General features: G+C 40.7%; 1 protein-coding gene across 1 annotated transcript in view; it reads right to left on the minus strand.

Moving 5' to 3' along the window:
• Positions 1-27,714, minus strand: part of GABRA5 (gamma-aminobutyric acid type A receptor subunit alpha5) — an 85,878-nt gene that overhangs the window by 47,745 nt on the left and 10,419 nt on the right. The window contains exons 3-5 of the mRNA XM_021680472.2: positions 22,844-22,965; positions 20,933-21,000; positions 20,602-20,822 (exon numbers count right to left, since the gene is read on the minus strand). Coding sequence (XP_021536147.1) covers positions 20,602-20,822; positions 20,933-21,000; positions 22,844-22,965 — 411 coding nt within the window. The remainder of the gene's footprint in view (positions 1-20,601; positions 20,823-20,932; positions 21,001-22,843; positions 22,966-27,714) is intronic.

Here is a 27,714-nt window from a genome sequence, read left to right on the forward strand (position 1 = left end):
GCTATCTACGAACAAAAACAGCTCTGTTAGAGAACTGGAGTCCACTTACTAAACTTTAGTGACACAGTGGAGCAAAGGCCTGCAGATAACCACCCAGAAAGGAAAGGAAGACAGCTTCGCTTGGCTGCATCATCCCCCCCACAAGCTATTATTACTCAGAGCCAAAAAGACACTCCCTAGGCAGAAAGAGTACCCCCACCAGGAAAGCAAGAGCTGAATGAGTGACCAGCTTCCCTGGCCTTTCAAAGCACCACATTAAGTTTCCTCTTTCAGTTATTCCCAACCAAGACTGGCAAAGTTGAGACAGAAAGAGGTGGTGAAGAACGAGGAACAAACATGGGGGCTGCCAGTAGCAACCACACAGTAGCAGCAAGAACAGGTCACAGTACTATGCTCTGTAGACAAACCCAGCTTGTTTTACTACCGAAGAAACCAAAGGCTAGTCCAGACACCACGGAACCCCTGCAGATTCTGTCAGCTCTGGCCCCACAGGTATTCACATTCATGATGCCAGCTGCCTGGGTCCCTCCCCACGGTGCCCCCACCGGAGCCCAGGAACTGCAGCTAGCCTTTCTGGCTGTGCACAAGCATGCCCCATCCTGATTCCTGTCACCAGTCTCCACTACCATGTGCCTGTGGTGTAACCCAGGAACCACGGTCGTGCACACAGATAGCCGGGGCCCCTGTGCTGCCAGTGAGCCCACAGCTGGCCCTAGGCCTTGCTGCTTGTCCTGGCTCCCACCACTACATGCAACCAGTCTCTGCCACTACACAGGCACCAGCAGCTGGCTCCTACAACCAAGTGTGCACCACAGCCACCTGCCCTGGTCCCCAGCCACAGACCATGGAGACGATGCTAAGAACCCAACAGCCATTACAGCTGCTTGCAGTAGTGCTTGCCATGGAATTCATAAGGAATCAGTGAACTATGACTCCACCAAAGGAACACAGTAAACTTTTTGTTAACTGGCTCCAAAGAAATGGAGATCCAGGATTTGTCCAACAAAGAATTCAAATTGATTGTTCTAAACATATTATGAGAGCTACAGGAGAACACAGATAAATAACTTAACAACTTCAGGGAAATTACACAAGATCATAATTAGAAGATCAACAAAAATATAGGGGGAAAAAAAGAATCAAAAACAGAACCACTGGAGCTGAAGAAGACAATGACTACACTGAAGAATTCAATGGAGAGCTACAACAGCTGACTTACCAGCAAAGGAGACTATCAGTGAGCTAGAAAATAAATCAATTGAAGTTATCCAATCAGAGAAGTTAAAATAAAAAAGAATGAAAAGGAATAAAGAAAACCTATGGAAGTTATAGGACACTATTAAGGGAAAAAGGTACTATAATCAGAAAGGAGAAGAGAGGGAAAAGGGAGTGGAAAGCTTACTTAAGGAAATATATGTGCTGCCGAAGCAAGCACAAGCTCACTTAAAGAAATAATACCTGAGAATGTCCTAAAGTTGGGGAGAAAATTGGATATCCCAATTCATGAAGCTAATAGGTCACCCAAAAATTTCAACTCCAAATAATCTTCTCCAAGACAAATTATAATAAAACTATCTAATATCAAAGACAAACAGAATTTTAAAAGCAGTAAGAAAAAAAATTCTCTCATATACAGGAACCCCCATAAGATTATCAGTGGATTTTTCAGCAAAGACCTTGCAGGCCAGAAGAGAATGAGATGATATAACTAAAGTACTAAAGCAAAAAACAAAACACAAAAAATGCCAGTGAAGAATACTTTACCAGGTAAAGCTGTCCTTCAGAAATGAATGTGTCATAAAAGACTTTCCCTAGCCAACAGAAGCTGAGGGAATTCATCACCAGTAGTCCTATCTTACAAGAAATGCTGAAAATAGTTCTTCAAGCTGAAATTAAGGGACAATGATTAGTAATATGAAAAAAATATGGAAACGATGGTGGAGGAGTAGGTGACCCTATTCCAACTAGTCCCCGGAATTGAGCTGGATATCTACCAGACCACTGTGAACACCCACGAAAACAGCCTGAGATGTAAGAAGACAGATCTGGATCTCTACAAACAGAATATCGCAGGAGGTTGTTTTCAAGGTATGAAGCCGGGAGCCGTGATTCCCCGGGCAGATATTGGAGGATAAATGGAAGGAGGAGGGAGCCTGGCTGTGGGGATCCTACACCATCGGTGAGCGATAGCCTCCCGAGCTGGGGATAGGGCACAGACTTGCAGACCGGTAGCGGCGGGGAGAGGACTTTAGGGCAGCCTCCCGGACAGAAACCTGGAGTGGCGGGGCTACGCGTGGGAACTGGGTGTGGCTGGCAGTTTTAGAAGCACAAAGGGCAGAGACGTGCCCCGATCTGGAGGCCACCACTGGGAGCCCTGCTAAGGGATGCACAACCCAGGACACTGCAGTTTATAGCAGCACAGACAGAAATGGAGAGAGTGTGACCTGGAGAGCTCACTGAAGAACAGACTGCGATCTCTCTGCTCTGAGGCAGAGGGTTGGAAGCAGTCTCTTCTGCTCTGACTCTCAGAAGAGATGGGGAAAGCCACCAGGCAAAGCTGCCAATGAATAAAAGCCCCCCAAAACCAGTTTTCACCGAGCCCATCCCCCACCACAGGGGGCAGGACAAATCTGCCCAAACAGGGTTGCCTGAGTAATAGCACAGCAGGCCCTCCCCCAGAAGACAGGCTGGGAAAACAAGAGGCCAGCAACCCTCAGGTCCCTAGAAAACAGGTGCATCTTGCTTGGGTTGTGGTCAATAATTTGGACTCCATACATTCCCTCAACCACCCATCAACAGAATGACTAGGAGGAGAAAACCCCAAGATAAGAAAGACTCAGAGATTATGACTTATGCCACAGATTTACAAATGGATTCAGATAAACCAAGATGTCAGAGATGGAATTCAGGTTAGCAATTGTGAAGACAATAGCTAGAATGGAGAAATTAATTAATGGCAACATAGAGTTTCTAAGGGTAGAAATGAAAGCTGAATTGGCAGAACTTAAAAATGCTATCAAAGAAGGGCGCCTGGGTGGCTCAGTTGGTTAATCGATTGCCTTTGGCTCAGGTCATGATCCTGGAGTCCCAGGATCGAGTCCTGCATTGGGCTCCCCACTCAGCGGGGAGTCTGCTTCTCCCTCTGACCCTCCCCTCCTCATGCTCTCTCTATCTTAAGAAAAAAAAATGCTATCAATGAGATCCAATCTAATCTAGATAATCTAACAGTGAGGGTAAGCAAGGCATTAGAATGAATTAGTGACCTGGAAGACCATTTAATAGATAAAAAGGGAAAAGAGAAGGCCAGGGAAAAACAACTCAGAATCCATGAAAATACAATCAGAGAAATAAGTGACACCATGAAACGTTCCAATGTCAGAATTATTGGAATCCCTGAGGGGGTGGAGAGAGGACTAGAAGATATATTTGAGCAAATCAAAGCTGAGAACTTCCCTAATCTGGGGAATGAAACAAACATCAATGTCCTAGAGGCAGAGAGGAGCCCTCCCAAGATCAAGGAAAACAGGCCAATGCCCTGGCAATGTAATAGTAAAACTCGCAAATCTTAGAACCAAGGAAACCATCTTAAGGGCAGCTAGGGGGAAGAGATTCCTTACATACAGAGGGGGGAACATCAGAATAATGTCAGATCTATCCACAGAGACCTGGCAAGCCAGAAAGGGCTGGCAAGACATATTCAGAGTACTAAGCGAGAAGAACATGCAGCCAAGAATACTTTATCCACCAAGGCTGACATTTAGAATGGATGGAGAGATGCAGAGCATCCAAGACTAGCAGAAACTGAAAGAATATGTGACCACTAAGCGGGCCCTGCAAGAAATATTAAGGGGGGGTTCTATAAAAGGAGAAAGACCCCAAGAGTGATATAGAAAAGAAATTAACAGGGACAATCTATAAAAACAAGGTCTTCACAGGCAACATGATGACAACAAATTCATATCTTTCAATAATCACTCTCAACATGAATGGCCTAAATGCTCCCACAAAACAGCACAGGGTTGCAGATTGGATAAAAAGACAGGACCCATCCATACGCTATCTACAAGAGATGCATTTTGAACCTAAAGATGCATCCAGACTGAAAGTGAAGGGATGGGGATCCATCTTCCATGCCAGCGGACCTCAAAAGAAAGCTGGGGTAGCAATTCTTATATCAGACAAATTAGATTTTAAACTAAAGACTGTAGTTAGAGAACAGAAGGACACTATATCATTCTTAAAGGGTCTATCCAACAAGAAGATTTAGCAATTGTAAATATCTAAGCCCCCAACATGGGTGCAGCCATCTACATAAGCCAACTGTTAACCAAAATAAAGAGTCATATTGATAACAATGTGTTAATTGTAGGAGACCTCAATACTCCACTCTCAGCAATGGACAGATCATCTAAGCAGAAAATCAACAAGGAAACAAGAGCTTTGAATGATACGTTGGACCAGATGGACCTCAAAGATACACACAGAACATTCCACCCTAAAACAACAGACTACTCATTCTTCTCAGGTGCACACAAACTTTCTCTAGAATAGACCACATACTGGGTCACAAATCAGGTCTCAACTGATACCAAAAGACTGAGATTGTTCCCTGCATATTCTCAGACCATAATGCTTTAAAACTGGAACTCAATCACAAGAAAAAATTTGGCAGAAATTCAAACACTTGGAAGCTAAAGACCACTCACTCAAGAAGGTTTGGGTCAACCAGGAAATCAAAGAAGAACTTAAACAATTCATGGAAACCAATGAGAATGGAAAACACATTGGTCCAAAACTTATGGGATACTGCAAAGGCAGTCCTAAGGGGGAAATACATAGCCACCCAAGCCTCACTCAAAAGAATAGAAAAATCCCAAATTCACCAACTAACTCTACACCTTAAAGAAGGAGAGAAAAAGCAACAAACGATGCCTAAGCCACTCATTAGAAGAGAACTCATTAAGATTAGAGCAGAGATCAATGAATTAGAAACCAGAAACACACTAGATCAGATCAATGAAACTAGAAGCTGGTTCTTTGAAAGAATTAATAAGATCGATAAACAACTGGCCAGACTTATCCAAAAGAAAAGAGAAAGGACCCAAATTAATAAAATTATGAATGAAAGGGGAGAGATCACAACTAACACCAAAAAAATAGAAACAATTATTAGAAATTATTATCAACAACTATATGCCAAACTGAGCAATCTTGATGAAATGGATGCCTTCCTGGAAACCTATAAACTCCCAAAACTGAAACAGGAAGAAATTGACAACCTGAATAGCCAATAACCAGTAACGAAATTGAAGCAGTGATCAAAAACCTCCCCAAAGACAAGACTCCAGGGTCTGATGGATTCCCTGGGGAATTCTACCAAACATTCAAAGAAGAAAGAATACCTATTCTCCTGAAGCTGTTTCAAAAAATAGAAACAGAAGGAAAGCTTCCAGACTCATTCTACGAGGTCAGTATTACCTTAATCCCCAAACCAGGCAAAGACACCATCAAAAGGGAGAATTTCAAGACTGATATCCCTGATGAATATGGATTCCAAGATTCTAGCTAATAGGATCCAACAATACATCAAAAGGATCATCCACCATGACCAAGTGGGATTTATCCCCAGGATGCAAGGGTGGTTCAACATTCACAAATCAATCAATGTGACAGAACACATTAATAAGAGGAGAGAAAAGAACCATATGGTCCTCTCCATTGATGCAGAAAAAGCATCTGACAAAATACAGCATCCTTTCCTGATTAAAACTCTTCAGAGTACAGGGATAGAGGGAAAATTCCTCGAGTTCATAAAATCCATCTATGAAAAACCCACAGCGAATAGCATCCTCAATGGGGAAAAGCTGAGAGCCTTTCCCTTAAGATCAGGAACACGACAAGGATGCCCACTCTTGCCACTATTGTTCAACATAGTACTAGAAGTCTTAGCAACAGCAATCAGAAAACAAAAAGAAATAAAATGTATTCAAACTGGCAAAGAAGAAGTCAAACTCTCTCTTTTTGCAAATGACATGATACTTTATGTGGAAAACCCAAAAGACTCCACCCCCAAATTACTAGAAGTCATACAGCAATTCAGTAATGTGGCAGGATACAAAATCAATGCACAGAAATCAGTTGCTTTCTTATACACTAACAATGCAACTGTAGAAAGAGAAATTAGAGAAACAATTCCATTTACAATAGTACCAAAAGCCATAAGATACCTTGGAATAAACCTAACCAAACAGGTAAAAGATCTATACCCTAGGAACTACAGAACACTCATGAAAGAAATTGAAGAAGACACAAAAGATGGAAAAACATTCCATGCTCATGGATTGGAAGAATAAACATTGTTAAAATGTCTGTGCCACCCAGAGCAATCTATACCTTCAATGCCATCTGATCAAAATTCCAACGACATTTTTCAAAGTGTTGGAACAAATAACCCTAAAATTTGTATGGAATCAGAAAAGACCCTGAATCGCCAAGGAAATGCTGAAAAAGAAAAACAAAGCTGGGGACATCACATTGCCTGATTTCAAGCTATATTACAAAGCAGTGATCACCAAGACAGCATGGTACTGGCACAAAAACAGATATATAGACCAACTGAACAGAATAGAGAACCCAGATATGGACCCTCAACTCTACAGTCAAATAATCTTTGACAAAGCAGGAAAAAATATGGAATGGAAAAAAGACAGTCTCTTCAATAAATGATGCTGGGAAAATGGGACAGCCACATGCAGAAGAAGGAAACTCAACCATTCTCTAATGCCATACACAAAGATAAACTCAAAATGGATGAAAGACCTCAATGTGAGACAGGAATCCATCAAAATCCTAGAGAAGAACATAGGCAGTAACCACTTTGACATTGGCCACAGCAACTTCTTTCAAGATACATCTCCAAAGGCTAGTGAAACAGAAGCAAAAATGAACTTTTGGGACTTCATCAAGATAAAAAGCTTCTGCACAGCAAAGGAAACAGTCAACAAAACAAAGAGGAAACCCATAGAATGGGAGAAGATATTTGCAAATGACACTACAGATAAAGGGCTTGTATCCAAGATCTATAAAGAACTTTTCAAACTCAACACCCAAAAAACAAGTAAGTCAAAAAATGGGCAGAAGATATGAACAGACACTTCTCCAAAGAAGATATACAAATGGCTAATAGACTCATGAAAAAATGTTCATCATCATTAGCCATCAGGGAAATTCAAATCAAAACCACATTGAGATACCACCTTACTCCAGTTAGAATGGCAAAAATTGACAAGGCAAGAAACAACAAATGTTGGAGAGGTTGTGGAGAAAAGGGAACCCTCTTACACTGTTGGTGGGAATACAAGTTGGTGCAGCCCCTTTGGAAAACAGTGTGGAGGTGCCTCAAAAAATTAAAAACAGATCTACCCTATGACCCAGCAATTGCACTCCTGGGTATTTACCCCAAAGACACAGTTGTAGTAAAAAGAAGGGCCATATGCATCCCAATGGTCATAGCAGCAATGTCCGCAATAGCCAAACTATGGAAAGAGCTGACATGCCCTTCAACAGATGAATGCATAAAGAAGATGTGGTCCATATCTTCAATGGAATATTATTCAGCCATCAGAAAGGATGAATACCCAACTTTTACATCCACATGGATGGGACTGGAGGAGACTATACTAAGTGAAATAAGTCAAGCAGAGAAAGTCAATTATCATATGGTTTCACTTATTTGTGGAACATAAGGAATAGCATGGAGGACATTAGGAGAAGGAAGGGAAAAATGAAGGGGGGGAATCAGAAGGAGAGATGAACCATGAGAGACTATGGACTCTGAGAAATAAATTGAGGGTTTTAGAGGGGAGAGGTTGGAGGGATGGGTTAGCCCAGGGATGGGTATTAAGGAGGGCACCTACTGCATGGAGTACTGGGTGTTATACGAAACAATGAATCGTGGATCACTACATCAAAAACTAATGATGGGGGCGCCTGGGTGGCTCAGTTGGTTAAGCGACTGCCTTCGGCTCAGGTCAGGATCCTGGAGTCCCGGGATCGAGTCCCGCATTGGGCTCCCTGCTCAGTGGGGAGTCTGCTTCTCCCTCTGACCCTCCCCCATCTCAAGCTCTCTCTCTCTCTCTCTCATTCTCTCTCTCAAATAAATAAATAAAATCTTTAAAAAAAAAAACTAATGATGTATTGTATGGTGACTAACAAAACATAATAAAATTAAGTTAAAAAAATATATATATAAAAGAAAAAATATGAAAATATATAACACACCAGTATATCTAAGTATATAGCCAAATTCAGAATACTCTGTAATACTGTAATGTGGTGGTGTCTTAATAAAAGTTAAAAGAAAAAAGTATTAAAAATACTGTAGCTACAATAATTCATTAATAGGCACACAATATAAAAAGATTAGTTTTGACATTAAAAACATAAAAGGGGGGAATAAGAGAGTAGAGATTTTGTATGTGATTGAGGATAAATTGTTATCAGCATAAAATAGATTGTAATATCTATGTTTTATGGAAGCCTCATTTAAATATCAATTCACAAAGGAAGAGAACAAGAGAGGAAGAAAGGAACAAGGGAACTACAAAAGAACAAGAAAACAATTAATTAAATGGCATTAGTAAGTTCTTACCTATCAGTAATTACTCAATGTAAATGGATTAAATTCTCCAATCAAAAGACATAGAATGGCTGGATGGATAACAAAAGTAGACCCAATTACATGCAGCGTACAAGAGATCCAGTTTAGACTTAAGGACATACATGTGCTCCAAGCGAATAGATGAAAAAAGATATTCAATGAAAGTGGAAACAAAAAGAGAGGAGGAGTAGCTATACTTATATATGACAAAACAGATTTTAAGCCAAAATGTAACTAGAGATAAAGAAGGTCATTATATAATGATAAAGAGATCAATTCATCAATATATATAAATATATATGCACTCAACACTGGAAAACCTAACTGTAATACTAAATGTAAATGTAAAACCTAAATTGAACACTAACATCTGAAAGATGAAACAGACAATACAATAAAACTAGAGGACTCAATACCTCACTTTCAATAATGGATACATCATCCAGACAGAAAATCAATAAGGAAACATTGAACTTGTCCCATATTTTAGACCAAATGGACCCAACATACATAAATATTTGCCAACAAATTTGATAACCTAAAAGAGACAAATTCCTAGAAACATACAAACTACCAAGACTGAATCAGAAAGAAAGAAAATCTAAACAGGTGAATAATGAGTAAGGAGACTGAATCGGCAATCAAAACCTCCAAAAAAGAAAAGCCCAGGACCAGAGGGTTTCTGTGGTGAAATCTGCTAACATTTAAAGAAGAATTAGCACCAATCCTTCTCAAACTCTTCCAAAAAATGAAGAGGAGAGAACATGCTAAAATTCATTTTATAAGGCCAGCATTACCCAGATATCAAGGCTGGACAATGGCACCATAAGAAAGGAAAAGAGCAGATAAATGTCCCTGATGAATACAGATGCAAAAATCCACAACAAAACATTAGTAAGTTCAATTCAACACTATATTAAAAGGACCACAGTATGGAACCACAAAAGACCCTGAATAGCCAAAGCAATCTTGAAAAAGAAAAGCAAAGCTGGAGGCATCACAATTCCAGACTTCAAGTTATATTACAAACCTGTAGCAATCAAGACAGTATGATATTGGCACAAAAATAGACACATAGATCACTAGAACAAAATAGAAAACCCAGGAATAAATCGATGATTATATGGTCAATTACTCTTTAACAAAGTAGGAAAAAATATCCAATGGAAAAAAACTGTCTCTTCAACAAATGGTGTTGAGAAAACTGGACAGTAACATACAAAAGAATGAAAGTGGACCATTTTCTTATACCATACATATAAATAAATTCAAAATGGATCAAAGACCTAAATGTGAGACCTGAAACCATAAAAATCCTAGAACACAAGCAGTAACTTCTTTGACATCAGCCATAGCAACTTCTTTCTAGATATGTCTCCTGACGCAAGGGAAACAAAAGCAAAAATAAACCATTGGGACTATATCAAAATAAAAAGCTTTTCCACAGCGAAATAATAAAATTAAAAGGCAACCTATGGAATAAGAGAAGATACTTGCAAATGACATATGGGTTAGCATCCAAAATATATACAGAACTTATAAAATTCAACACCTCAAAAATGAATAATCCAATTAAAAAATGGGCTGAAGACGTGAACAGACATTTCTCCAAAGAAGACATACCGATGGCCAACAGATACATGAAAGATGCCCAACATCACGGATCATCAGGGAAATACAAATCAAAACCACAATGAGATATCACCTCACACCTGTCAGAATAGCTAAATTCAACAACACAAGAAACAACAGGTGCTGGTGAGGATGTGGAGAAAGATGAACCCTCCTGCATTGTTTGTGGAAATGTAAACTGGTGCAGAGACTCTGGAAAACAATATGGAGTTTCCTCAAAAAGTTAAAAATAGAACTACCTTACCATCCAGCAATTGCACTACTGGGTATTTACCCAAAGAATACAAAACCACTAATTTAAAGGTATACATGCACCCCATTGTTTAAAGAAGTATTATCTATAATACCTACAATTCCAAATTATGGAAGCAACCCAAGTGTCTGATTGATGAATGATCAAAAAAATATGTGTTATACACACACACACACACACACACAATGGATAATTACTCAGCCATAAAAAGGAATCAAATCCTGTCATTTGCACTGACATGGATGGAGCTATAGAGTATTATGCTAAGCAAAATAAGTCAATCGAGAAAGACAATACAACATGACTTCACTCATATGTGGAATTTAACAAACAAAACAAAGGAGCATAGGGGAAAAAAGAGAGAGAGAGGCAAACCAAGAAAAAGACTCTTAACTACAGAGAACAAACTGATGGTTACCAGAGGGGAGAGAGGTGGGAAGATGCGTGAGATAGGTGATGGGGATTAAGGAGGGCACTTGTGATGACAATCGGGTGATATATGGAAGTGCTGAATCACTATATTGTACACCTGAAACTACTATAACACTGTATGTTAGCTAACTAGAATTTAAATCAAAACTAAAAAAAGAAGGTCCACACACGATAATCAAGCAGGATTTATTCCTGGGATTCAAGGATGTTTCAATATACACATATCAATAAATATGAAACACCACATTAATAGAATAAAAGATAAAAATCATATGATCATCTCAATAGATGCAAAAAACTATCTGACAAAATAGAACACCCTTTTGTGATAAAAACACTGAACAAATTTGGTATAAAAGGATCATAACATAAAGAGGTCATATGACAAGACCACAGCTAACATTATACTCAATTGTGAAAGTTTGAAAGCTTTTCCTCTAAGATCAGGAACAAGACAATAGTGTCTACTCTCACCTCTCCTATTCAACATAGCACCCAAGTACTGGCCAGAGCAATCAGTGAAGAAAAAGAAATAAAAGATATCCAAATTGGAAATAAAGAAGTAAAAGTCCTCTTTGTTTGCAGATGATAGGATCTTATATAGATAGAATCCTAAAAACTCAACCAACAAACTGTTAGAATAAACAAATTCAGTAAAATTGCATGATACAACATCAACACATAGAAATTAGTTGTTTCTCGACAGATGTTGGCAGGGATGCGGAGAAAGGAGAACCCTCCTACACTGTTGGTGGGAATGCAAGCTGGTGCAACCACTCTGGAAAACAGTATGGAGGTTCCTCAAAAAGTTGAAAATAGAGCTACCATACGATCCAGCAATTGCACTACTGGGTATTTACCCCAAAGATACAAATGTAGGGATCTGAAGGGGTATGTGCACCCCGATGTTTATAGCAGCAATGTCCACAATAGCCAAACTGGAAAGAGCCAAGATGTCCATTGACAGATGAATGGATAAAGAAGATGTGGTATATATATATATATATATATATATATATATATATATACATATACACAATGGAATATTATGCAGCCATCAAAAGGAATATAATCTTGCCATTTGCAACGATGTGGATGAAACTGGGGGGTATTATGCTGTGCGAAATAAATTAATCAGAGAAAGACATGTATCATATGATCTCACTGATATGAGGAATTCTTAATCTCAGGAAACAAACTGAGGGTTGCTGGAGTGGGGGTGGGTGGGAGGGATGGGGTGGCTGGGTGATAGACACTGGGGAGGGTATGTGCTATGGTGAGCACTGTGAATTGTGCAAGACTGTTGAATCACAGATCTGGACCTCTGAAACAAATAATGCAATATATGTTAAGAAAAAAAGAAGAAGATAGCAGGAGGGGAAGAATGAAGGGGGGGAAATCAGAGGGGGAGATGAACCATGAGAGGCGATGGACTCTGAAAAACAAACTGAGGGTTCTAGAGGGGAGGGGGGTGGGAGGATGGGTTAGCCTGGTGATGGGTATTAAAGAGGGCACGTTCTGCATGGAGCACTGGGTGTTACGCACAAACAATGAATCATGGAACACTACATCAAAAACTAATGATGTTATGTATGGTGATTAACATAACAATAAAAATTTTAAAAAAAGAAATTAGTTTTTTCTCTAACTAACAATGAGACATTTGAAAATGAAATAAAGAAAGCAATTCCATTTACAATAGTATCTAGAAACAATAAAAGACTTAAAAATAATTTAACTAAGGATGTTAAAGATGTGTAAGCTGAAAACTACATGACTTTGATAAAAGAAACTGAATGAAGAAAATACGAACAAACACAAATCCTGTATTTATGAATCAGAAGAATCAACCTTGTTAAAATGTCCGTATTACCCAAAGCCATCTATACATTCAATGTAATCCCTATCAGAATTCTAATGGCATTGTTCATAGAAAAAAAAAAAAAAGAAGAAGAAAAAACAATCCTAAAATTCATATGGAATCACCAAAGACCCTAAATAGCCAAAGCAGTCCTTAGAAAGAAGAACAGAGCTGGAGGATCACACTTCCAGATTTCAACTATATTGCAAAGCTGTAGTAATCAAAGCACTATGGTATATTGTGCTTTATTATAAACACATAGGCCAATGGAACAGAATCAAGAGCCCAGAAAGAAATCCTCACGTATACAACCAATGTTTGACAAAGGAGCCAAAAAACTCATTGGGAAAAGAATAGTCTCTTCAGTAGTGTTGGGAAAACTGGACAACCTCATGCAGACAATTGAAATTTGAATCCCATCTTATACCACTCACAAAAAATACCTTGAAGTGGATTAAAGACTTCAATATAAGACCTGAATCCATAAAACCCCCAGAAGAAAACACATGGGAAAACTTCTTGACACTGGTCTTGGCAATAATATTTTGGCAACAAACAGCACAAGCAACAAAAGCAAAACTTAATGAGTGGACTATATTAAACTAAACCTGTCAGGATGGCTATCATCAGAGAGACAAGAGATAGAAAGTGTTGACAAGGATGTGGAGAAATGGGAACCCTTGTACACTGTTAGTGGGAATGCAAATTGGTACAGCCACTATGGAAAGAGTATGGAGCCTCCTCAAAAAAATTAAAAATAGAACTACCATATGATCCCACAATTGCACTTCTCAAGATCTCAAGGAGATATCAGCATTCCCATATTCAGTGCAGCATTATTCACAATAGCCAAGACATGGAAACTATCTAAGTGCCCTTCTATGGATGAACGGATAAAGACAATGTGGTCTATTTATAAAATGGAGTATTACTCACCCATGAGAAAAATGGAAATTCTGCCCTCAAAGTTCATTTATAGATTACCACAAATGGAGGATGGATTTCTTGGCTCCGAGCATCCTCAGATCAGTTGCAGATATGCCAACTGAACTTCCATGGCAAAATACCCCAGAAATGCAACAGTTTATTTTCCCTGAAAGTGTTTTAGTGAAACCAGTGCTTTACTTGAATCTGATAAAATAGCAGGGCACTCAGGAACTCTCTATCCTAAATTGGCATAGCACCACCTGGTGGACATTATTTTCACATGCGTTGGCAGAAAGGGAGTGCATAGCTTCCTATTTTACACTTCTTAGATATTATATTAAAATAGATACAAGCAGGTGGATTTGGCATTTGGGCTTTAGTTATAGTCTAATTCCTCATCTATCAATGGACATAATGATGATACTAAATTCTTAGGGTGTTAGGAGTTTACATTTCTGAAGCACCCAGCACATAATAAAGGCCACATATGTTTTTGGAAAAGTAATTAGCAGACCAGCTTAAGTGGTTCTTCCTTTTCAGACACTACCTTTGTGAGGCTGGAGGCCTGGGGCTGGAGGCCTGGAGCCAAGACCCTAGCCAGCAGCTGCCTGGGGCTTTCCACCCAGAGCCTGCAACCATCACATCCAAAGAGCAGTCACTAGAGATTCCTGGAAACCTTTTGAAGACGTGGCCCCGAGTTTGCAGGTGGCTCATTTCCAAGAAGGTCCCTGCCTGGACAGGAAAGTGAAGAGCTGCACCAGGAGCCTGGCTTCTGTCTCGCTAGTAGAGAGTGTCTGACAGCCTCTGTGGGGTCTGGACCTCAGAAGACAAAAATGTGCTGGAGATGGCCCATTTGCAAAGGATGAGGTTGTCCTTCAAGAAATGTGTGCCTAACAGTCCAAAAGTCCAGACTGACCAGACTGAATTGACCCAGGATAATTCCAGTCAAGTTTTCAAACCAAATATGCAAGAAATATGTATTAAAATATCCTCATCTGTGTACCACAAGTACAAATTGTTAGCCAAACATCAACTCAAATCTTCATAAACTGGTGGAAACCTATGCACTGAGCATGTTTGTAAAAGAGAAATTCTGTAGGTCTCCTGTCTCAATCCATCAAACTAAGGTCTGAGAAGTGGGAGGGCCTAGATTATGAGAAGGCAGTGTCATGCATTCATGCATTCTATTATTACTGTCCCTGCATAAAGATGCAGGACGTTCCTCCTGAGGGCCAGCCCAGGTGCCAGGCGCAGAGAAAGAGATTACTCAGGGTGCCACAAAACACAAAGGACGCAGAGGTGAGTCACGGGGCAACAGGCTGATGGAGAGCAGGAGACTTCAGGAAGAAGTCAGGGGAAGTCTCGGTTTTCCATGGCTGAGGAAACTGAGGGAGGGTGTGGATGTGTGTGTGATGGAGATCAGAGCGTAGTTTGCAGGTCAGGTTGCACGTCCCCAAATTTAATCATTCTCAGTCAAGACAGTGCACACGCTATTCTGTGGGAGTCATTTCCCAAAGGGAAAAAAGAAAGCCAATGTTACTAGAAATCTCAGGATGAGTCAACTTTTAGACAGTGGTTGCTAATCACATCTTGTGTAGCAAAAAGGGGCTACACAAGTGTTTTAGTGTTTTAGTGAAACCATTCCATCTTCATCTTTATATATAAAGTGTGAAAGAGGAAGTAATAGAGAGGATTTCCACTCCCACAGCTGGTGAAAGGGAAATTGCTAGTTTTTCTAAAGAACAACTTGGAAGTGGGTATCAAAGTTTTATCTTTTGGCCAGTTCTTGGAATTTATCCCGAAGATATAATTATGAGCTTGCATGGCAATGTTGCTTATGATAGGGGAAAAATGGAAATGACATGAATTTTTGTCAGCCACAGTATAATGACAGGATATCCACATGACGGAATGTGATGGACCATGAAGTTTCAGAATGGTGTTAAATGATGGGGGGAGAAGTTTTCAATATATTTTAAATTATAAAAGCTACTTACAAAACACTTTTCAGAGAGTGAGACCATTCAAAAGCTATAGGGAGAGTATGTGTGCAGACATACACCGATATACACAGATGTATACACGAGTACACACACATAAACACGTGTACATGATACACACCAAACTTAACAGTGATTCTTTTTGGTCTGAGCGTTATTATAGCTGCATTCATACTTGGTGATTTTCCATGTTTTACAAATTTTTAATTCGTATTTTGATCCTTGTCATTAAAATAAATGTTATCTTAAATATTGCAAGATTTAGCCAGCATATCTGTTGGTATCATGAAAGACATTTTTATCCACACACTGGTGTGTGTGTATGTGTGTATAAACACAGATATATAGATGCCTACATGTGTGTATAGGGGTACATATACGTATCAGTGCCCTGTTAAAAACGTCTACTTATAAATGTATAATTTCCTTTAAATTTGTTATCCACAAGTCAAACACGTAATTACTTGTCTTCTAACTTTAACGGATGCTGCCAATGATTATGCAAAATTATGACTATGCTGCCTCCCAGTGGCCATTCCAGGAATCAGTGTCTGTACCACTATTTTTCAAACAAACTTTCTCAGACCCTACAGCTATACTGCTTAGGAAGAAAAGAAATAAAAAACAACAAAAATCGATCTAAGAGATAAAATGACCAAGGACTCATGACTACTAAGTGACAGAGTCAGGACTTGAACTTAAGTCAGCGTAATCCTAAAGCCCATGCTCTTTTCACTACCTCATAGTCCCTCAATTCAAAGCAGTGCTTTCTACTGATGAAAATCTAAATGGGGTGTAAGCAGTGATAAAGATACGCCTTTCTATTAAGACAAGTGCTAAAAACACATGTGATAAAGACGCTTATGAGATCTGTATGTGCAGGAAACTTTGAGAAGAGTGTTATTTCAGGGAACAGATGATAGATCTTCCATAATGCATGTGAAGAAGTGTTTAAAAACAATTGTAATAACTAAATTTAAAAAAGTTCTGTACTTGCTTGGTAGCAAAAGAACAGTGTTGCCATTTTTAAATGCATTTAGAGTCGTGTTTAAAAACACACGTAATAAAGATGTTTATAAAAGTTGTAAAAAAATATGCCTTTCTCAAATAAAAATAGCACAGGCAAATAGGTATTGTGTGAAAGTGACAATGTGGAGTGGCATGCAGTGCATGACTCTGTCCAGTACTTTTACTACATACGGTGCATTCTATGACCCCACCCCCCCCCCCCCAGTGGCCCAAGGCACTGTAAAATATTTGCCCGGATGTCTCTATTACACGTCTATTGCAAGGTGATCTTGGATAGAATGGCAGCCAGGTTTTCTGAGACAGGCAGAACTGTGTGGTCCCAGCAGAGACTGCCTTCTAGTAAGTTCTTTCTTGCCTATTGTGGTTTCTTATACAAGAAACTAAGAGAGACTTGCTCTTCTGCCAGAGGCCCAAAGACCAGGGGAATTGCCCTAAAGTGGTCCTCACTGTGGGTCTTACAGGAGTTTGCACTATTAGATGATGTGGGGAACAGGGGGATGAGAGGAGGGCATTGTCTCCCAGCTCAGGTGTTCATAAAGGAAAATGGATCATCAGATTTGGCATGCTCCCTGAGAGACATGGTCATCCTAGACTGCATGGGCTTGCCTGGGCGTGGAATAGGGACCTACTGCTACATGATGACAACCACCAGTTCTACCCGGGGGGGGGGGGGGGGAGCAATTAGCAAGGCTGGCCAGAAGGACAAGTCCTTTGGTCCCTAGATGGACTGATGTCAAGCTCTGGGCTCGCACCTCCTCTCTCCAGCCCTGCAAGGGAAGGCCCAGGAAATCACTGTGCTGAGTTTCCCTTTGAGGTTTCCTGGCTACTTGTCTAATGTCTAAAGCACAACTCTGGGGATGGTTCTGTAAAATGTATCACTCTGTTTGTTGAAAGACTGTCCTCAACAAATTGTTCAGTACTCTGTAAGTGTCATCTCCTTGAGCGTCCAACCGGAAATGTTTGTTGCTTTCTATGGAATTATCCTGAGCGACTGATGATTTTTACCTTTATATCCTATAAGCAGATAACCCATCGGTGGTAGAAAGTTCTTCAGAACCAAAATTGGCAATGACTTCCAGGCAAGCACCTATGACTTTTTGGCAGATATTTTGGGAGCAAATGACAGCAATAGCTTATGTTCCCTTGGCTTCTTTGGAATCACCTATTTAAAGAATCCCATCGTAAGAACTGTGTGTTATCTTTGAATGCTACTTTAAATGATCTCTGGAGCATGGTGGGGATTTTACACAAATAAACCCCATCCACGTACCATAATCTTTACGGAGTTACTTTTTAGAAGTTGGTGACAGTATTTTATTAGACATTTGTCTCAGTGCATCACATGAACCCCAGTATGTTCTACACTTTCATATTTCATCTTTTTCATTAGGTCCAAAGTCTGGATAAAAATGTAAAAACAGGGGTGCCTGGCTGGTTCAGTCAGGTAAGCTTCCGATTCTTGGTTTTGGCTTAAATCACGATCTCAGGGTCGTGAGATCAGGCTCTGTGCTGGGCGTGGAGCCTACTTAAGATTCTCTCTCTCCCTTTCCCTCTGCCCCGTCCCTGCACATTCACGCTCTCTCTCCTAAAAATAAAGTAAAAATAGTTTTAGTTGGAAAATGCCCATTTTTCAGATTCCTTCCAATGTTTGATATCACAAGTAACATAATAATAGAAATCTTTGTGCATAAAGCTTAATCTATATTCCTAATTATTTCCTTAAGATGGACATTACATGGGAATTACCAGATCTAAGTATATCATTGTTTTTGCAAGGCTTGACAGGAGTGACCCAAATGCCAAACAGAAAGGCTCTGACAATGACAAGGTGGGGGCACTGAGACACCAACAGCTGTGTGATTAGTCCTATCACACCGTCTTTGCTAAATCAACAGGTAAAATGCTATCAAATTATAGCTATAGTTCTATCACATAAAATTCATAGCACTTTCAAGTGGAACTATGTACACTTTCCAAATGTATATGACTAAAAAAGAAAACTCATTATCAACTTTGCAAATCATTAGCAGACTTCTTCTGCATAAACAAGGAAAAATTACTGCTGACAAGTTGCTTCGGCTCTCACCATCTTCCTTCTGGGCATAACATTTGACAAGAATAAGAAAAAGGCTAGTATATGTCTAGTAATGCTGCATCCTCCAATTTTCAAGTGTGGTGGATCAAACAAGGAAATTGCTTAGAGCTGAATTCAAATTCCTGCTGCCTTTCTCACTAGCTGTGTGACCTTAGGCTGATTACCAAACCTCTCTGAGCCTCATTCTCTTTGTTGGTTAATGGAAATGGTATCATGTAGTGGCCAGGCTGTTTGTGAAGTTGCCAGGTCCGTAGACACTCAGTAAGAGGCCCCTCTGCTGCCCCTTCCCTTCTAAACAGGGGGCCTACCTAACCCTGTTCAAGAAATGATGCACAAGATTAAAGCGTCCCGCTGTCTTGGGCCTAAATACACTCTTTCAGTGTTAGAAACCAGATGTGACTCAAGGTCAATAATCTGTGGGGACTAGAGGCATTTTTATTCTATGAACAGAATGAAGGCAAACAGCAGGCTCAATGGTGCCCCCACATTAATGGCATCCAATCATTCATCCCAACCAGCATCTTCCAAGACCTGGGACTCTCCCCACACCTGCTCTTTGTTCACAAGGCTGAACAAAGTACCCTTGGATTCACTGCACAGACTGACTCCCTTTTACAAGAATGATGACCAAGGACTAATTTTCAACACTTGAGATATTTTGTAGCTTTTCAAAATACTTCTCTGCATGAAGAATGTGCTGTCCCAGGGCACTGATGTTCACAACTCATGTTTCCATCCATGGGCAAAACATGTTCAAGACCAATGTAGGGAAAAGGAAAGGGTGAGAAATAGTACAAAATGCTAAGGTGTGTATTATAGGCTCATTTATCAGAATCCTTATTGGACTGTTACAAGAAAAATCGAGATCTATTGTCAAATAGGTCTGGGACACAATGTGTCAAAACATTCCTCAGAACATATGTTAGGGCATGTAGCCTCAGAAGATGACAGCATCAGTGTTATTTCCACTATGATTACTTCTTTCAAACATAGTTTATAAGTTAGGTGGAGAGAGAAATTCCAATAATGCCCATACAAATATATGCTGGTTTTTTTTTTTAAATTTAACTTAGCTTTAGTGCTTTTTTTTAAATTAAAAAAAAATCTTTTTTAGAAATACTTAGACCCACCATGGAAACTGAAAAGCTATAAAGGAGCCTTTCTCGCTGCCAATGTATTGATTTACTCAAATGTAATGAATAATTCAGAATTTAAAAAATGACTACTGATCATTTTAAATTAGAAATACTAAAATTTAACCTCAGCATTGGAATGTTATCAAAACATATAAGAAATGGGCTTTTAAAATTTACAAGGGTGCACAACTGCAATAAAAAAAAAATTCTCCTTAGAGCTTTTAAAATAAAATTTGTATAAAATAAATTTTCCCTAACTTCCATTACCTAGGTCACTATTCCAAAGATGCTTTCTATCTTGAACCAACAAGTATAGATCGCAAACACACGGACCTATAGCAGCTCAGGTAAATAATCCACAGGGACACCAGAATGGACAGGCAAAGGGTTAAAAACTACCCCAAACCGCACGTGCTCACCAACTCGAAGCACTCTTTGACCCCACGAGGCTGTGGGACCCTCGGGGCAGGACAGGCGGGGGCGCGGGCCCCGTGCTGCGCCCTGGCCAGTCGCGCGGCCGGCTGCACCCCCTCGGCCCTGGACGCTGCGTCCTCTCCCCGCAGCTGTGCGTGCTCACCGCATGGTGTAGAGCAGCGTGCCGTCGTCCTCCAGCCTCAGCAGCTTGTTGGGTGTGGTCATGTTGTGGGCGATGGACTTTTTCCCGTTGTGGAAGAACGTGTCTGGGGTCCAGATTTTGCTGGCAAGAAGATTGTTGAGAGGGAGGCGCTGCATGGGCCCTTTGAACCGAAGCCTTTCATCTTTCCAGCTTTGTCGGAAAAACACGTCTATGGTATATTCCTAATGCAAAGGAAGGCAACCGGGTGATGTGTCAGTAGCGAAGGCCCTCAGGGGAGCTGGTTCAGGGCCTATTTAGAACGGTCTGGGCGGGGCTGTGCCCTGAGACCTACCATTTCCGTGTCGGAGACCGGGCCGAAGCTGGTGACGTAGATGTCCGTCCTCACCTGCGTGATTCGCTCTGAAACACAGACACAGGTTCCTGCCTGGGCTGGAGCTCACATGGAACCACCCATCACAGCGTCTGCACGTCCTCAGTCTAGGAACCGGTTTCACTCTTGGCAATCACGGGGCTTTGATAATGTGTTTGTTGAATTTGGAAAACTTGACAAACACCAAATGAAGCCAAACTGCTCGGAACTATAGCAGGAAATAAAATGCCCATCGTGTAAGGAAAGGGTGTTGGCTCTCACTGTACTTCTTGCCCCGTGAGAATCTGTCCTCAACAGATGGGAAAGGGATCCTGGGTTTTAGTTTCCTCCTCCCTAAACCTGAACAATACTCCCAACCTCACAATGCGATACCCGCTCTCGACAATCTCCGGCTTTTGAAAGGGTTAGGCAGTTTTGATGAGGGGATAAGATCTGAAGGAATGTCTAGTCAAAACTGCAGCACTGGGTGGTCTCTGGGGAAAGGCCGTATGAGAAGGTGTCCACAGTGTGGCCTGGGACAGGACCGCTTGAGAAGACCCATCTTACCTTATGTTGCATTTTGAATTGTTAGAAATTTCTACCATGACAGACTATTATATCAGTTACAATTATTAAATTTATAAAGCAATCCAAGTAGCTAATAATATTGGGGGGAAGTGTGTGTTCCCTGGGCATCACCCAGGCCCTGTACCCCCTGTGGTCATGAATGGGGACCATTCACAGTATACTACAGTTCACTATAAATAATGCCACACCACTGGTAGCATTGTTGAGTCACAGCTGGGGGGCCGGGGTGGGGGGAGAGGGGGACTTTTTTCTCTGGACATCTCGTTGCGTGGTAATCATATATGTGCATGGTGTGTAGTTAAGTGTGTGTAGGTGTTAGTATGATGCTGTGTGCTTTCGGTGCCCACTGAGATTCTAGCCCCAACAGGCAGCTCCTTTGGCTCTCTGTGGTGTTCTCAGGATCCTGCCCCATAGAAGTGTGCCACATGCTGAGTGGATGAGAGAATATTGTATAGCAACAACTCACTGGATCTCTACATGCTTTGATCCTTGTGGATGTGTTCAAAGGGACAGGGGCTGCTAGACATAAGAGGCCCGGGGCATAACTCGGAGGGTGGAGTAAGACAGTGTCAAGGAGGCTTTGTGGACTTTTCTTGCCAAAAAGGTAGAGAATGGCAATTCATGCTTTAAGTGAATCTCCCTGTTAAAAATGCAATAATGGAAAATAACTTTTTCCTCTAGGAATGTAGTTGCTAGAGGGTCTCTGACTTACCTAATGGAACAAGTTCAAATGCACCACAACTAAATCAACTAGAGACAAGTGCACTGCACATGCCTGGAAACAGCACATGAGTCTCCGCACAAAATTAAGCTGTTCTAATTGTGCCCTGAGAGCGCATTTTGCTATCCACTTATTTTTATCAACTTCCAGGGGTTAAAGTAAATACAATGATTATGGTCCTAGTGAAAAAGTTAAACATAATATATAAAGATGTAAAGAGCAATTGCATTAAACAGTGGATTTGTGAAAAGGATTTGCATCAATACAAGAGTAGGCAGTTGATTATGCATTATTTCTTAACATAAGGTAATCTTGGCTTTAGTAACACTTAAGAACTGGTTCCTCCCTAAGCAAAGCAGAATGGATAGATTTTCTGAGGAAAAGGGAGTTTGCAGAGAGACCACATCCCCCAGCTTTTTGTACCTGGGAAATGACAATAAAGGATGCAGGAGCCTTTGCAAAACCATCAGTTCAAACTCCTGGTAAGGAACTCTTGAATGAATTGTCTGAATCACAGCAGTGTGAGCTTGAGACTGAGTTTAAGCATGCACTTAGTGGGCTGCAGCTAAGGAGAACCTACTCACCTCCAAGGCCAGGCCGCAGTCTATTGTCATAGCCATCCAAAAGCCCATCCAAGATCCTGGTAAATATTGTGATGTTGTCATTGGTCTCATCTTTTACTGAACTGGTTGGCATCTGTGAAAAGCTTTTAAACAGAGAAACAAGAATTCAAACTTGCATTAAGTATTTTTTACAAATTCTTCTCAAAATATAGAAACCAGAAAATGCTATGGTGACTTGTCTTGCAGAGAGGGCACCTGAAAACCATCTCCTCTACTAATCTAGGCTATTGTTTTTCATAGACAAGCCTTAATTCTTGAATTTCCAGAGTGTGCTGGCTCTGGGCTGGTCATCCATCAACCTAACATGATGCTCAAAATCCATCTTTCCCTGATTCTGAGGCACAGTTTATATTAAGATTATAGCCATTTTAAAAACATTAGCCACTCCACATAGACTAGCAGAACCTCATCCACTCCTAGGGGAGTTCAGAAGTTTGGTTTAAACACAGAAAAACTGAGTCTTCATATTGTTAATGAATCATCTGTAATGAGCAGTGGGGTGTGGAGAGGATGTTCAAAAGTGACGCAATTTGAAAGACTGGTAGGCCCAAATTTCACTGCATCCCTAATTGGGAGCATTCGTGCCATGAGCGGTATGCCAGAATTAGAGCACGTGGAGACAGAAACAATCAAGTTTGTGACAGGTCTCTGGGCTTCCTCACTCATCAGCACTGCTTGTTGCTGGCACATTCAGCTCCAGCCAAGGCACATGACCCAGGGGCCATGAATTATAAAGACCAGTCTGAAAATCCTTATTAGGGTTTACTCAGCATCACCTCAGATCAGGGACTCAGGAAGCACAGTATTCTGAATGACCCAGCATGTCAGACTTACATTAAAAGCCCAAGAAGAGTAGGCTGAACCTTCCAAGAAAAACCAAGAACAGTTCTGGTTTGTCCAATTCAGTGCAGTTATCCAGGCCCCAAAACTTTGTGTAGATGATCTGCAGCAGCTGGAAATGAGAAACTGCCCTGAGCAGATGGGGGCAAGCTGAGGAAGTTATTTTGGGGGAAAGAAAGTCCTAAGTCTAGAAGATGGTAATACACCTCAAGAACATGGATCCCACCACAGGTTTCTAGAGCTGCTTTCAAATGTTGCAAAAAGCAAGATGTTTGGAATTACCAAGAACTCAACCTACACATACGGCTTGGCTTCAAGTAGAACTCATGCAGCTGAAAGCCAGCTGTGAGTCCCAAGAAGTTAGCACCCCAGGCACTTGGGAGAAAAACAGGAGATCCCTGGAATTTCCCTAACATGCCTCCTATGGTACCTGAGCTCTACTAATGGCAATTTCTTTTCCATAAATTGTCTGAAATGAGGGTGAGACCACCCATCAGCGGTTGGATGCTGAGGGCAGAATCGATGTATGCTTGCCTCACCCAGTTCTTGAAACTCAGTCATTTGTATTGATTGCATCTAAACAGATCAATTCTTTACTGCTCTGAAGCTATTCCCTTTTGAATGAGAGAGGATAAAGTTCTTTTGATCTAATTTTCACATCATCATTAAGCATATAGTTGAAACTCTAACAAGCTAAAATTCAGTCCTGTTCGTATGCAGCCCACAGACACAATTTTTTTACTCTGTGACTTAGTGTTTGAAAATATTAAATTCCCTTTTCTCTGACATCCACTGTAGTTCAACACTTTAGAATGATGAAGCACTCAGCCTCACAGACCTAATACCAGGACAAAAGGCCTTAATGCTGTCCCCTGGATTTGTGAGAGAAAGAAAACAGTGACATTTTGTACTTGCCCAGTTAAGTAAACTGCTCAAACTAAATCTGGCCTCACTGTCCACTTCTTATGGTATTCATAACTCTTATCAAAAAGTTTGGTTATTTAATTTTAGGCTATGTCTAAGTGTCTGGTTGGGGGGGGCTTCACTGGCTCTTTAACTTAGGGGAGAGCATGCACACTAGCAGAAAAAGCATATCACTTCCTTGTGTAATCTAAAAAAGACAAATTTGCAGAAATAGAAAGTAGAATGGCAGTTAGCAGGGGTTAGGTGTGGGGGATTCTGGGGATGTTGGTCAAAGAGTACAAACTTGTAACTAGAAGATGAATAAGTTCTGGAGATCTAATGCACAGTATAGTGATTACAGTTAATAGTATTGTATTATAAACTTCAAAATTGCTAAAAGATTCAATCTTAAATGCCTTCACCATGAAAAAGAAATGATAATTAAAAAAAATTTATTCATTAGACAGAGAGAGAGAGGGTACAAGCAGGGGGAGCGGCAGGCAGAAGGAGAGGGAGAAACAGGCTCCCCACTGAGCAGGGAGCCCGACACGGGGCTCAATCCCAGGACCCTGGGATCATGACCTGAGCCGAAGGCAGATGCTTAACCGACTGAGCCACCCAGGTGTCCCAGAAGAAATGATAATTATGTGAAATGATAGAGGTGTTAGCTAAGGCTACAGTGGTAATCACACTGTAATATATAAATGTATCAAATCAACACATTATATAATCAATTATATCTCAATTTTTTAATTAAAAAATAAAAATATCACTATGGATCAGAAAAAGAGAAAAGAAAAAGGATATCAATGTTTCAAGTATATTTTTCTAAGCTGTTTATTATCTGTTGTGAAGTGTTCTTAAGTTACCTTTGATCTGAACAGCCCTGGCTGTTAGGAGACAAACCTTGACTACATCACTGACCATCCAAGATGTTCCAGACACTGTGTACTTGTAGGGGTCATCTCCATGACCACTGCTTCCCTTGGCCCTCTGGTGTTCCTTCTGCTTCACCACAGTTTCAAAGAAACACCAGCCCGTCTGGCTCTGAATCCTACTTCACAAATACCCAAATCATTGCCAATAGCAATGCAATGAATGCAAGGCTTAAGAATTCCAAATCTCACCTTCCATTTATTGATCAATTTCAATATTTGCCCTATCTTGTAATTATCTGTGGGCCTATTTACAATAGAGGCCATGGCTGGAGATTTGCTATGACTTCTCTGTATTTACAGAAGTTAGGACCTAGGAGGTAGGAAACAAATTCTAAGAGAATCTCTGAAAATGCTTGTCAGGTCAGGAGTTGAAGTTTTCTCTCAGGAACAACTGGGAAGCCCTCTGAGGTCACAGATCATCCTCAAAAATGGTTAATTTGCAGGCCCTTCCTGTCTCACAGAATGCATGTGATATGACTGCACACAGGAGAATCTCACAGCTATTTGGCAAACTTACTTGTGCCTCTCTCAAGGTGCATAATCTTTAAGGACTACTTCTAAGGTACAGAGTAACTTCAGTTTGCTTTGTTGCATTGTGGTTAGTTGAAACCGCTTGAAAAATAATACAAAAACACTGGGCTATGCCTTCAGTGAGCAATAATAAACAGTTACATCTTATGAGGCCTCCCTCCAGATGGAAACACAAGACGCCCTCATCTCTTTGAACGCTCACTCCATTTAGGTTCAGAAGGTAGGCTCGAGCTGGCCGACATTCCAATTCAGTTTTTCTTAAATGTATTGACTTTAACCAAGGAGCTCTGCTGATCCTTAGGTTAACTGTGAGTACACAGTTGCTTCAAGGATAAGCTAAAGGCTCAGCTCTCTGGGGGAGTGGATTTTCGTGAGCTGAGACCAGATCCCCATTATTATTGACCATAGCCTTGGACATACTAGAAATATTTGAAAAGTTTGGTGGCTGACCCTTCAGTATTAATCCTAATTAACTAGGTTCTCCTAAAATATGAACTGTTTCCTTATATTTAGTGCATTTTGTCTACAAAAACATGTCACATCTAGTTCATGTGAATAGTTCCAACACTGCCAGATTACTGATGCTCTAGAAAGGGGATCATAAAGGAAATGTAGGGGGCGCCTAGGTGGCTCAGTCGCTTAAACATCTGCCTGCAGCTCAGGTCATGATCTCAGGGTCCTGGGATCGAGCCCCACATCAGGCTCCCTGCTTAGTGGGGAGTCTGCTTCTCCCTCTGCCCCTCTCACCACTCGTGCTCTCTCTCTCATATAAATAAAATCTTTTAAAAATAAAATAAAGGAAATGTAGAACCAACCATTCTTCTTAAAACATCCTGAGATTTCCTTGCTCAAATATTGGTCCATACAAAAGACACAAGGACTTGATCACTAAACTTAAACTCTTTTACAATGATTTTAGTTTGAAAAATAAGGAAATAAGGCCATGGAGCCCCATATTCTAAGCTGAGAAAGGAAGGCAGTGGCTGTGAAATGCCCAGGGACATGGGTGGGCAGTAGGACAGCAGAGTGAAGCTCAGAGGTATGGAAGGGCTTCTCAAAAAGCTGTCAGTGGCACTCCATCAGACTTGAAGTTCTGGGTCATTCAGGGACTTCAGATGAGGTGCAGTGGGGAATGAGAAGCCCAAGAAATTTGGTCTACTAATGGATTTAACAGAGTGTTTAAGAAAAATAAATATGAATGTCTTCAGAAAGGGTAAACTCTTGCAACTGTGTAAATTCCCCCTCCACCCCCCCCCCCCCCTTGTCTTATATCTGGCTTTTTCAAGGCATTTGATTCTGGACTCCTACATTAACTCTTTCTGATTTCTGGGTCCTAGAGACTTGGCTTTAATTGATTCAGGAGAAATAAGGACCAGTATTTTTTTAAGGTCCCCAAGTGATCTTCATGTGCCGCCATGGTGGCTCTGGGCCTACCCAGATTACCAATGAAGAGGCTGCCCTGTAAGCCAACTGCCAGAGTGACTCTAAATGCATCAGAGAGCTTCCCTCCCCCATTATGTCTTTAAGAGGCTATATACTTGGGCTCAGGGCTTATTCCAACAGCTCAGCTCAACAACGTATTTTGGATGTCAACCACATATGTATCTGGTATTGTGGTGA

The sequence above is a fragment of the Neomonachus schauinslandi genome, chromosome 9, assembly GCF_002201575.2.
Source record: "Neomonachus schauinslandi chromosome 9, ASM220157v2, whole genome shotgun sequence".
Classification (NCBI taxonomy): Eukaryota; Metazoa; Chordata; class Mammalia; order Carnivora; family Phocidae; genus Neomonachus; species Neomonachus schauinslandi.